Raw genomic sequence first — 13,070 nt, 5'->3', positions numbered from 1 at the left:
GCCTTGTTTAGGGGATCGCAAATTGCCCTTGGTATGCACAGGCAATATTCAGAGCAGCTTTTGGGACTTGAAACCATCCCTTGGAATATTTGTCAGTTCACTTTAGAACACCCAGCTTGGTAGGACAGGCCTAAGGGCTTGCTAGGTTTTCCTGTCCTCTGTGCACTTTTAAGTGGATGGGAAGAGACTTCTCTGCCCTGGGTGAGGGGTGTAAGAGTCAGGCAGGTGTCCCGGTCCTGCCTCTGGGAATTTCAGGAGCAGAGCTGAAACTTCAGCTTTGCACAAGTGCTGGAGGAGATTACTTACACCTGTTCACCTTCCCAGGTGATGGGTTTCTAATCCTTTCCTGCATAGGGATGAGGCAGAGCTGGGAACAGAGGTCTTAGGCCATTTAGTGATTTCACAGAGTGCAGCCACAACTCGGCTGGTAGTGATGGGGCCACGAGCACATTCAGTTTCTGAGGAATACTTCTACAGCTGCCTGAGTCTGTGTGACTTTTGTCCCCCTCTTTTAAACTGCCTAACAAATGCACTCTTTGGGCATCCTTACAGCTGCTGGATCCTGGGGAATTTTAAGGAATGCTAAGGATGCTGGCAGAGGCGAGGCCTCCAGCAAGAGCAGCCCCTCTGGAGTCCCCGCAGTAGTATCGCTATGAACATGGAAATGCAGTGTACCATGATGCCATTGTGGATGAAGCCCCGTCTGTACCGTGCGGGTTTCAGGTGCGGGTACTCCTCTGTGCTGGTCACACGGATGTGCCACACCTTCTTCCAGGCCTCGTAGAGCTGCACGTGCACCGGGTACACGCCCGAGTGGTGCGGGGCCACCGCGTAGCCCATGCCCGTGGGGATGCCGTGCTCCTGCAGGGTGGGCACCACAGGGATGGACACGTTAGGGACACACAGAACACCTCCCACGTCGCCATTCAAATGTTGGAATTCATGTGTTCCTGCACGCTGGGGCACTGGAGAAGCTGCTGTCCCTACACAGAGTGGTACCTAGTGTAGCACGAACTGGAATTACAGCTGGGTGACTGCAGTGAGTGAGGAAGGAGTAATCCTTCTGGATTATGTTCCATTGCTGTTGCACGGAATAGATTTGCCTCCTGTTCCATTACATATTGCGCGTATTTTGCCTGCTTCTTTTTAAAGGTAATCTAGTGAACCACTGCTGCTTATTTACTAAGCTAGTAAACAGACGGAAAAAAAATGTTGCAGTGACATATATGGGGTTTTGTTTCCTAGTTCTGGCATAGGAGAAAGATTCCTTCCTAGTTTTATAAGTAAATGTTCCTCATATCTTCTGAATCTCCTGATTTTTTCCATGGTGTTAGAGTATAGCAAAAAATAGCTTGGACTGCTTTTACATTTTATCAATATTTATATTTAGCTCAATTCCTCTATGGAAATATATGCGTGTTCATCATATAATCTATAGGTTATCTTGCTAATTTCCTCCAAAGACACAAATTCATCTTGCTCCCAGTACTACCAGACACGTCAGCCCTTTTCTACTCCTTTAAAACTGATCTGCAGAGAGAAATGGCTAAAATATGAGATGATTATTTTATGGGGGGTTTTTTGTCCTTCCTTTTGCCCACGTTATCCATTGATTACTTTAATTCCAGGAACAGCAGGTTCTGCTGGGCATCCTCAAGTACTTAACAAAGAAAGGGTTTTGATTCATTGGCAAAAATGAGGTTAAATCTGTAGGGAACACTAATTCCTACATTACATAATGCAACCACTTTAAATGACCCACTCCTTATAGTAAAGACCTCCGGTTACAGACCGATCCTGTAAAAGAGAAACCCAAACTCTCTATTTTGTCATTTGCTGAGGACATAAAGTAATTTCAGTTTGTTAATGCTGTTACCTACTTGAGAGGCATGAGTCAGTTTAAGGGTGGAATGAGGGATAGCTCTATAATGACAGATGGTAAATCACCCTGTTCTCTATTTAATTTTTTTTTTTTTTGCCATGGACATGTAAAAAGGAAAAAGCTGTATCAAAAGATTTCTTAGAATCTGGCCATTTATTGCCATGCCTGGGAGGTCTGTGATGCTCAGACTGTGAAACTGTTAACCTGAATACCCTGTCTCAGCTTTCATGGACAAACCTTCACAAAATGTGGGGTAGGGAGCACACAGAAACAGAGATGTGAGGCAAATGTGTCCTGGGGTTGACAATGAATGCTGCTCCGGATGACTTATCCCAAAGTAGGGATCTGGATGAATGTGTGTAAGATCCTGTTTATCTCCTGGCTGTTTGATGCTGGAATTGCCATGGCAACAGAATGCTGAAATGGTGATCTGCCATTCACAAATCAAATCAGGCAGTTTTTCAGGAGTTCTCAACACAAAGCACAAGTTAGTCTCTGAATAAAACCTGCTCACTGCATAGCTCATCACACAAATACATCCGATAGCCAATATGGAGTTAAGAAGAAACAACTATCAAATAATTCTGTTTTCTTTGGGCAGTTCTATTTGCAGTTGACCTGGGAAGATTAAATACTGTGTGTCCCCTTTTAATGATTTTCTGATTTTTTTGTTATTAAACTTATTTTGGGAGTGAAAACTCATGTGTTAAAGGAGGAGTATACTGGTGTGTCAAGATATAAGAAATACTGAGTATTTTTCTTGTGTATTCTAAGGAGCAATTGCCGGATTTTTGCCTTGAAAATGGGTTTTTTGATTTCAAAATTTGCGCTTGTGGGTTTAGTTTGGAATGTAGGTATGATTTGCCATTGTTAGAGAAAATAAGAATGCTAACTTTTAATTTAATAAATTTTATGTCTACTGTAGGTCTTTGCACACAGTCAGTCAAGGTGCAGGTGTGAAGGCTTTTATTAGATGCAAAAGCTAAATTCAACCTCAGCTAAGTTTGCACAGCCTTTTGGCTTTGTCTGATAGCAGGTGATGCAGCAAATGAGTATTTCAGAACAAAACAAGGTGAGGCAGAATAAATCCGATCCTGCTGCACAGGATGATCTTATCCCATATTCACAGCCCATTTTTAGAGGCAGTGGGCAGCTCTCCTTCCCCACATGAAGTACAGATATTAATAACGGGCCAAATGATGCTCTTTTCATCACATGTAGATGCTTTAGCCTTGACTGTGCGGTCCCTGCGCCCTGCCACTGTTGGGATTTAATTGGTGTATTAAAAGCTCCTGCTGTCCTTGTGGTTTGAGCAGCTCAGGAGGTGCAGGCAGAGGAAGTGCTAATGTGCATCTGCAGTTGGCTGTGAGCAGGAGGTGGGAGCCCAGGAGTGCTGCCAGACAGGTCCTCAATTGATTTGTTTGGTTCTACATCTTTGTTTCTCCTTCCTGTCAGCTCCCAGCTGCCTCGTGGGGCCACTGACAGTTTTTGCCCTGTCTCTGCTGTGCTTTGGGCTTTGTACTCGCAAATGAGCACAGGAGATAATCACTGAGCAAACAAACCAGGGATGGAATAAAGAGCGACAGGCTTTGAATTAGATACATTCTACTTGTTTTTGTCAGATAAGGATGTACAAGGAGGGAGGAGGAATATCTTGTTATTGATGGCAGGGAAAGCTTGGTTTGTTTTAGTTTTGGAATATATGCTGTCAGAGATTTCCCCTTGAGTAATTTTTTTGCCTCTCTGTGTATCCATTGCATTGCCTATAAACAAGGAGAATAGTACATGAGGAATTATCAGTTTGTAAAATTTGTTCTGAGATTTTGTTCATTAATGTTTTTAATGGATTTTGGGATTCTCTGATAGAGAAAAAACCCAAACCACAAAACACGATCAACTCAAACCCAACTGATAATCAAAATAATTTTAATTTCCCACTTCCTTAGGTAGGCTCTGGAACACACCATCCATATTTGCATAAATAGGATGACATTGGGATAGCAAAGCTTTGGGTAGCCTGTAACTTTAGCACAGTTAAAACCTCTGCCTCTTGCTGGGGCTGAGGGTCTCACGCTTGATGGGGGATTTGGCTGTGAGGACTTTGGGAATGGGGCTGTGCCTGGTGCAGCTGTGGGGCCACCACTCAGGTACACTTGGATAAGGATTTTGCCAGGCAGATTTCCCCTGCTGCCTACCAGATCCAGAGCAATGGCACAACGACATTTATTGCAGGATGTGAGCAAGTTTCTTCCTCTCACCACGGAGGCAGTGGAAATGATAAATATCCCAGGGATGCAATTTGGAGGGCTCTGGGTGAGGGCAGCCTCCCGGTTCACATGCAATGTGCGTGGAAGGGAATCCTCGAAGGCAGATGCACAGAGGTGTCCATATCTGCACTGAGATCAAGGCAATTAGATACCTAATTAGCAATTAGTTCTGTGTGTAAAAAGCTGTTTAGGTACCTGATTTCTATCTGTGTGCTGACAGGGCTATTTGAGGCTGGCTGCAATTGTAAGCTCCATTTTACAGAGCTTTGTTAGGAGGTATGGATAAAGCCATGTGAAACAGAGCCAAGGCTTTTATCTACCAACCAGAGGAGACAAAAGGTCATAATAAACAGAACTTTTGGGTGTTATTTGGCATCTTCAGCAACCTTGAGTATTGTTCTTGGATATAATGGTGTGCTCTCCCTTCCAGAAAACCTTGTTACCTCCTTAGCCATGTTTAAAAAAAGTGAACAAAGAAATAGCACCTTAGGTGAAGAATTAATGTGCTCACACTTCCAAATAATTACTGCAGCTTTTCTTGCAGAAGCTGACACAAAGTGTCACCTGTATGTGCAGCCAAAACAGGAGGCAGGGAGATATGGTCAATAAATGAGAAATGCAGGAGAAAATGGCACCAGCATCAAGCTGTGTTCTCCTGACTATAATTTAGTGGCCAACGGACAAAACACATGTAACATCAAGCAAATTTTCCATGTATTGTTCCAGACGTCTAATTTAAATTTGGATCCACCTTGGACATCAGAGAATAATGGGAAGAGGTTTGCTTTAACTTGGAGGGCTCAGAGAAGTGCAGCTGCAGAACAGGGAATTTGTTTCTCGAGTAAGACATGATGCTGAGGATGAGACAGCCAGGGAGGAATGAAACCACTCTGAAGCCATGGCTGGGACCTCTCTGATAGCTATCAGGGAGGCTGTCATAGAGGGAAGATGAATTTCTCCCACAAGAGAGAATTTCAGAGGAAGCCTTTTGAAAAGAAATGTTCTCATAAGTAAATGGTACAGCTCATATAGATTCAAGGTCAAGGGGTTGACACAACCCCTGTTGAAATGTTAGCAGGAAATAAAAGTGTAATAACAGCAGCTTTTCACTGACATCAGCTCCTTATTTATAGGCACCCTAAGGAGTCTCTACCCTTCAGGACACAGGCTTTATCTTTCTGGAGTGGAAGTTACAAACAGATTCCATTACCAGCTCTGTTTTCAGGCCATGCTATAGATTTTACTCCCAAAGGTAGCTCGACCTGGGTGACTCCACGCTTCCTGAAAATACTAGAATTTCCCCAGAGGTTTAAAGATGAAGGGGTTGTGTATTTTTGAGATATGGATTATTTAAAAAATTACTCTTGCATTTCAAGTCTCAGATCTGTTTGTGTCTCTGGGCCAGGCTGCACCAAAGGCATGAACAGGCTGTGCCAGGAAGGCTGACAGGGAAGCAGGAGTGTAGAAAGGAAAGGAAGCCATCCTGCCAAGCAGGAGATGGGAAGGGAGGCAAGTCTGGCATAACAAGTAAACAGTTAAGCCATTTTTAATTAATGTTCTTTAAAGGTTGGTTGGAAAGTATTTCCATAAACAAGGGAATAAATTGCTTCCAACTGCTTGTTCAGGCATCTGCCTCTGCCTTTTTCCTGATGTGCCTTGGCTCATGTGAGGGTTGGGAGGAAGGGGCTTGGCCTTTGGAAGCTGGGAAGGGTTGGGGAATGCTGTTCCCAAAGCAGCAGAGAAAGCCCCACTGTGTCCCTCAGCTCCTGTGAGCAGCTCTGGTTGCTTGGCATTTCTGTGCCTCACCAAAGACCACACGGTGTCTTTGCAAAGCCAGCATTTATGGATTTCAGGTTCTCTGCCATGTGCAATAAGCCAGCAGAATTATCCTGAAAAGGCTGTAAATAGTACAGTATTTATATATATTATATAAATATATATTATATTTATATATAATACAGCTGTACAAGTACTGTGAGGTGTGGGCAAGGGGGAGGGTGGCTCATGGAAGTTCAGAGCACAAATGAGGAAAAGGGAAGCACAATTATCTGTCGATAGCAGCAAGAGGTTAGCTGTATTCAATGACCTGCATTTTCCAAGCCAGTCATTTAAAAAGACACAGTGATACCCAGAAGCTTCACTTGTCAGCATCAACATTTGCCCCAAACCACACACCAGGTTTAGAGTTCACTGCAGCTTCCTCCCTGCCTTGCTGAGTGTTTTGCAGCAGATTTGCCAAGCTGATAACCTGAGTACAAAGTGCTGCCTAAAGCTGTTTAGGCCAGCTGCTGTCTGCTGTGTTTGCACGGATTCTGATCCCCACGGTCCTGCCAGGACGCTGGGGCAGGGCTGCTCCCTCTGCAGAGAGCCTGTGTCAGTGGGAAAGGCCAAGACAAAATTTAGTTTTAGTCACAAACAGGCTGGGCTTGGGATGAGTGTCTAACCTCATGCCTCTGTTTGCATGCCTGAGTAAATTATAGGTATTGCATAGACAAGCATGAAACCCGTGGGGAGGGCATGGCCACGGTAGTGAAGGCATCCCAGTAAATCTCTTGGGAACTCTTCCTCACCATTGCAAACTCTTTGTTGAGGATCATCTGCTCCACCAGCGAGGACTCGTTGTGGAAGAGGTGTGGCTGCATGTGACTCCACATGTGGGGAAACCACCAGAACTCATCCACAGATCTCAGCAGTAGGTCATCACCCTCATCCTCCTCCTCTGTCCCTGCAGAGGGAAGAAAGGAACAAAAAAGTTACTAGAAAGCCAAAAAGGCCCATAATTGCTTTTTATACACAGAAGAGTCTGCCAAAAACCCTGGTGTCCTTGGCTTGTCTCACTGTGTTCCTATTATGTTTACAAACTATGGGAATATTAAATATAAACGGTAGGACTTTCTTTTTAACATATAATGATCTTCAAAACCACCCCCTCCCCATTTTCTCTATTTGCTTTATTTTAATGCCACACTATCTTTTTATCCCATAACCTGGCAGATGGATTTAATATGACAAAACAGTGCCAGGAATATTAATGCTGTTTTCCAGGTCTTTTGAAAGCTGGACAAATGATGATGTTTGGTATTAAAGAAAAGGTATCAGTTATTTTCCATTTTGTCCCGATGATAATGTCACTATTAAATACCAAGTACTCTCCATAAAGGCAGCATATGGATAAAAATGAAATCTTATCAAAGCTTCCCTTCCATCCTCCTTGTAACTACTCCTTTATTAGCCTTGGTTAATTGAAATCTGATCATTTCTGGTAAAGTGTGAAACAAGTTTTAAAATACAACTAGGTGGAAAGCATGAAGCTGTAATGGCAAAGGCTTCCAAATATTTCTTAGGGTTCAATATTCAATTTTGACCAGATTTAATCTTGAAGGAAACCCAATAAAATCTCCTGTGTTAGTGAAGGGGACCTGCTTCAGGCAGAAGCGAGGATTTGTGGCTGTGACAAAGAAAACCTTCAATTTGAGAGAGGACACAATGCTGCTGCCACCATTTGCAGACACATCTGCCCTGCTTTTCCAGCCTGGAAAGGCACAGTGACATTCCAGTAACCTCACCTTCAAGCCACCCAGCAATATTTGGTTTTTAGCACATTTCCTTTGTGTTCGTTGCAATTGGAATGCTTTCATTTTGTTTCAGTCTAAGAAATAATTGCCAAAACCAGTCTCCTGATGCAAACACAGAAACCCTGTCTTCTTACAGGCCCTTTCATGTTTTGCAAAACTCATTGGAAGCGAAAGCTCCACGGATGTCACTGTTTACTTGGCAGGAAGATCCAGAGATCCCTGTTCAGTGCCTGCACTTCAGCTCTTGGCTTTTATTTTCCATTTCTGCCATGGTTTTTGAAGAATGCCACTACAGAAGGAGAGCAGTGCTTTGAACCTTTCTCCCAGAGTCACTGAATCCCTTTGCTTCCCTCTCTGCAGCACTCTGCGAGTTCTAAGGAAGCTGCTCCCCTATGATGGGAGTGCTGCAGGAAAAAGAAAACAGCCTTGTTTACTGGAGAATTCCATACTGGAAAGAAAGGCCTGATGGCTGCTCCCTCTGTGCCCTGCATTTTGGGAGGGACTGCTGGCTGGTTTTGGGGTTTGTGATTCACTTGCAGTCACTCAGGGCATGGGCAAGTGAAGAAACTTAACCCAGGCCTTCAAAATGGGGCAGAGCAGGGAGAAAATGGAGTTTGTGAGGCAGCTGTGGGTCTCTTTGATAAGCCCAAGTTAGGGATGGAGAGGAAACAAGTGGGTATTTGAAATACAAAAAGAACTACAAGAAGAGATTGTAGATTTAGGTCAATTTAGTGCCTTATTAACTTGTGAAGTAGAGTGTGGTTCTTGAAAAAAACCTACTTTTCCCCATTATTTTTTTCGTACATTTAGATATACACCTAATAAAACTTTGCATTTTTACTATAACAAAACCCAACCAAGATGAAGCGTAATCCTTTCTGTTTTAAAGAAGAACAAATAGATGTTCAACCATTTCAGTGTCCAAAGGGGTAAAGACACACTATGAATGAACTGCTCAGGTACACAAGGATGCCCTTGGTGTTTTCCTGAATGATGTGTGGTGGTAAATCTTAGTGTTATAAAGGAGGCAAAGTTGTTGCAGAGATCTCTCTAATTCCTCAGGAGACAGAGTAAGGTTTTTCAGGTGTGATAGGTATGATGAAATATAAAAGATTGGGAAAACAATGTCTCAGAGCCTCTGATTATTTAGAAAGGGAATGTTTAAACGTAGATTTAAAATTCTGTCACCTATTTAACTGCATGAAGTTCCTTCTTACCTGTGTGGTAAAATTTTCCTGAAAATCCAAGGTTGAAGGTAAAATTTGCAACCTGAGTGCGCAGTAAATTTTGAGTCTCTAGTAAAGCCTGAAATAAATAAGAAATTAACATGGATTTAGAAAAATTAATATTATTTTGGGCTCATCTTTTTTTTTATAGGTCTATTACAGAGAGCTTAATTTGTTCCATGAGAGTTTGATGGGCTAGACAAGCTAGTGGGAGTGTCCAAGGAGGTGATGGTTCTGTGCCTTGGCCCAGGATATTTTCCCCTGGGGCACTGATCCATAGCAGGACCCAAACCCTGCCACTCAGAGGCAGCAATATACTGGCTCACTTCATTAGTGAAGCTTGATAAAATGTGCTTAAACCCCAAAATAAAATTAGGAGTACTGCTCATCATCTAGGCATGAAGGTGTTGGGATTTGCTTACCTGCAGGACCATTTTGGGCTGTGTCTGAATAGCAAATTCAGGCTTAAGTGTGAATGAGCAAAGCTTCAGCTCTGGCCTGTGGTAGAAGCTGTGTCCATGTCATAAATGCATTTTTAATTTAATTATGTTTATTTATATTCTCTCCTCCAAGCTAAGATAAGCCCGCTGGAAATGAAAGGAAGCAAAGGGTGCTGCTTATGGAAGAAATAGTCTTGGCCACTGGTCCAGTTTTTGTTCTGGACATATTTCCAGCTCCTAGGGAAAGGGAGAAGATGGTTAAACCTGTGTGAGCTTTACTTGATGTTTGCTACTGGTTGTTAGCTCTGCACTGCTCCTGGAGCTGCTCCTTGTGCACGGATCTGCTTTGGTTCCCAGCCCCTAGAATTTGGGGTGCTGCATGTGAGATGGGGAGTGCATTTCTCTCCCTGTTGGCCTTGCCAATGCTGAATAGGTTATAAACTCTGTTTTCACCCATTTTCTGCGCCTCCATTATGTGGCCCTGGAGAACTTTTCCTATTATCTATTAATAACATTCCTATTGATTGGACCTTCCTGTTCTTGCAGAGTTCGAAGATAAAATGATTGCAGTGGTTTACACCCTACCCCAGCCCAGATAATGTCCTTCATTTGAAAAAAATTACATTCTCTATGGTCATAATTTCCCTTAACTTCATAGGAAAATAGGTTTTTCGTCTAATTTAAGCAAGGACCAGAAACCAGAAGTATCTCCAGTGCAGGATAAACCACAAAAGCAGGGTTTAAGCAGCTGAGGTGTGTGAGTGTAATACAACAGACTTCCAGGCAGGGTGCATCTGCCTTGAGTTTTTAAAATAGAAACATACTTAGAGTGACAAGGAAGATGTAAAATTGAGATAGTGTTTATCAGCTGCAACAGTCACCAAGCAAATTCCTCTCCTTGCCGAAGGAAATAAAGCAATCTTAAGTCAGTAAATCTTGTGCTTTAGCATTAAATATTAAGGTGGTTGTATGGTTTCCAGCCTATCTTGCCAGACATTTTGTAAGTTGATTATTTCAATCCTGTGACAATCTCACATATGGGACTATATTTACATAATATATAACAAGTAAACGTTCACTAAAATGCAAAACCTCAGAGATGAACACCACTGTTAGCTGAGACATTGAGGAAAATCCCCAGCTGGTAAAAATCCCCACTAAATTGACACCATTAAAGTCAGAAGCATAGAATCACAGTCGTTATATTTTAGAAGATAATTTTCCAAGCTATCTAGAGCATTTTCGATATGTTGAGAAAGACTGATGGGCTGAGCAAAATCAATTTAATTTTCCTTTGAGGGAAGAACATCTTGAGAAATTATCATCACTTAAGGTGCAGTAGGAGAAGGGGCAGGGAGCAAACAGCATTTCATCACCTGGGCTCCTCTCCTGCTCCCCTCACATCTCAGCAAGGTGACAGAGGTGCAGGATAGGCAGGAGCCTCCCAGCCCAGCCTGGCCTCATTAAAAGCACAGAGCGAGGATTAAGATGTGAATCCTGGAACCTGCAGCGTGCCGAGCATTTTCCTCTGTCTAAAGGGCAAATCTGTCACTCAAACTGGCTTTGGCTTGGTCCTAAAGGCTTTTATCTTGCCATTTCAATTTCCATATATGCATATTAATTCATATAATAGGCAGTTCAATTTTGTTGTCATGACCTCCCCTCTATTTAATGCTAAGAAGATATTGTCAGATAAGGCAGTCTAAACTCATTTTGTCACTGCTTGTCTGTTTGGAGGAAGGGCACTCATGTCTTAATATGGAACAACTTTTTAGGTGATTAGGGTCTGCCTTCCCTATTTTTAATGCAAGAGTGGAGAAGCTGCATATCCCTGGCACCCAGGGCCAGAAACCTTCCTAGGATTTGCCCGGGCTCCATGGGAGGCAGAAGGTATTTATCTGATTTGATTCTGAAGGCTCTGCAGGGTGGAGAAGGTCTGTTGGATTTGAACGGCTGGAAAGCTGATCCCGTCCCAAGGCCACGTGTCACACAGCTGTTCCCACTCTGCCTGCTGTCCCTGGCTTCACAGGCATCCCCCCTTCCCTGGGGGCTCAGGGATCTCCATCCCACCCCTGTCCCCACTGCCTGCCTGTGGAGTAAAACCAGCACTCCCTGCAGAACCACACGTGGTTGTTTTTGGACGGCTGAACAGATCATGCTTACTGATTATCCCTTTCCAAGGAAAGAGCCATGGAGCACACTGTGCAGGGACAAACAGGCACATCTCTATGCCTGGCTAAGCAAAGACAGGGCTTTTCTTAAGGTAAGCCCTTAATTGCCTGGAATCTCTCAAAACTCATGGATTTAACCTTATTAATTGATTCTTTGCTTTGTCAGCGAAGCTTCTCTCTGACACTCACAAGATACAGTTTCTTCATTACATTGCATTCAGTAGCTTTTTACATTAATCCATATAATTACTTTTTCTAGATTTGAAGTTGCTGTGTCTTTATTCTTCATAATTGGTGCATCTATTAGGAAGAAGTTGATATTTCCCTGCTATGTCCTTGTTAATTCTAACTCTATCACTCATTTACATAATAAACTTTTTGGGGCGATTTCTGCAGGAACATTTCATGCCTAATAAGAAGCAATTTGCTTTCCTTCATTAAGTACATTAAGACTTCATGCCCCAGACATCATTGACTGTAAACATTTGATTCTGCTCAAATTTAATGCACCAAGGCATTTTGCTCTGCCATATTAGGTTTATTTATGTGCTGTGTTCTGGATTGTTAGCTGCTAATGAGACTTTGGCTCTTATTGCTCTAAGGCCTGAACAGTAACCTCATTTTAATGAGTTCATTATTTGCTGCCTTCTGAGTGGAAGACAACAAATTTTCCTTTTAATTAAAGGTCAAAACACCTGTGGCTGAGGGAAGTGTAGAGGTTATCAAATCCTTAGAGAAGGCAAATGAATGACTTGGTGTGATTTTGATGCCAAGCATGGGCTGGCCAGGCTGAGGTAGAAGGTGCCTCTCTGGGGAGCAAAACTCCAAATCTGAGTTAGGCGATAACAATGCCAAAATGCACTCAGAGGTGTCTCAGGGACATGGTATTAATAACAATTTTTTAATGCATTTATTCATTTTTGTCCCTAACATCTGTCCTCAATGCTTGTGCAGCTACGTAGCCCTGAGGTTCATTCCCAAGCTGTTCTGTGCAGCAATTTGCTGCTGGTCCGTGCAAAGTTGGAGGGCTACAAAGTAATAGTTTTTACTCTAAATTTCCAGCTGAAATTTTCTGGAAGGAAAAAAGAGAAAGCAAAGGATACTTCCAGCAACGTTTCTCTGCACTGCAGGCAGCTGCTGTCAGGATGTGATTTTTTGATTGCCTCTTCCTGCTCTTGCTCCCTCCCTGAAATCTATGCTAGGATAAAAAAATCTGACTAAGCCTGCTGTGGTCTTGGCAATTTTCAAAGCTGGTGGAATTGGAATTGATAGGAATACCACAAAGCAGTTAAAATCATAGTAATGACTGTAAGGAAGGTGTGAAATAACTAGCCACTGCTATTTTCTGACAGGAAAGCTGTCAGTAAAAAAGCGATGTCTAGCCTGACATTACTGATGGGGTCACTGCAAGACCGGGATTTTAAGTTCCTTATTTTCAGCTTTCAGATTGGAGCATAAATTTCTGTCATAAGGGGGACAATCAACTCAGCTGTGTTTGCACTTGTTAAA

At 42.8% G+C, this 13,070-nt stretch overlaps 1 protein-coding gene across 2 annotated transcripts in view; it reads right to left on the bottom strand.

The window, feature by feature from the left end:
• The window catches only part of LOC135447015 (bifunctional heparan sulfate N-deacetylase/N-sulfotransferase 4), a 62,852-nt gene that overhangs the window by 21,352 nt on the left and 28,430 nt on the right, over positions 1-13,070 (bottom strand). For both annotated transcript variants that reach the window (XM_064711665.1, XM_064711664.1), the window contains exons 3-5: positions 8,942-9,029; positions 6,720-6,874; positions 676-861 (exon numbers count right to left, since the gene is read on the bottom strand). In XM_064711665.1, the coding sequence (XP_064567735.1) occupies positions 676-861; positions 6,720-6,874; positions 8,942-9,029 (429 nt within the window). The remainder of the gene's footprint in view (positions 1-675; positions 862-6,719; positions 6,875-8,941; positions 9,030-13,070) is intronic.

This window comes from Zonotrichia leucophrys, chromosome 4 (genome assembly GCF_028769735.1).
Source record: "Zonotrichia leucophrys gambelii isolate GWCS_2022_RI chromosome 4, RI_Zleu_2.0, whole genome shotgun sequence".
Classification (NCBI taxonomy): Eukaryota; Metazoa; Chordata; class Aves; order Passeriformes; family Passerellidae; genus Zonotrichia; species Zonotrichia leucophrys.
The sequence above is the reverse complement of the archived record's forward strand: the minus strand, read 5'-3'. Positions and strand labels throughout refer to the sequence as shown.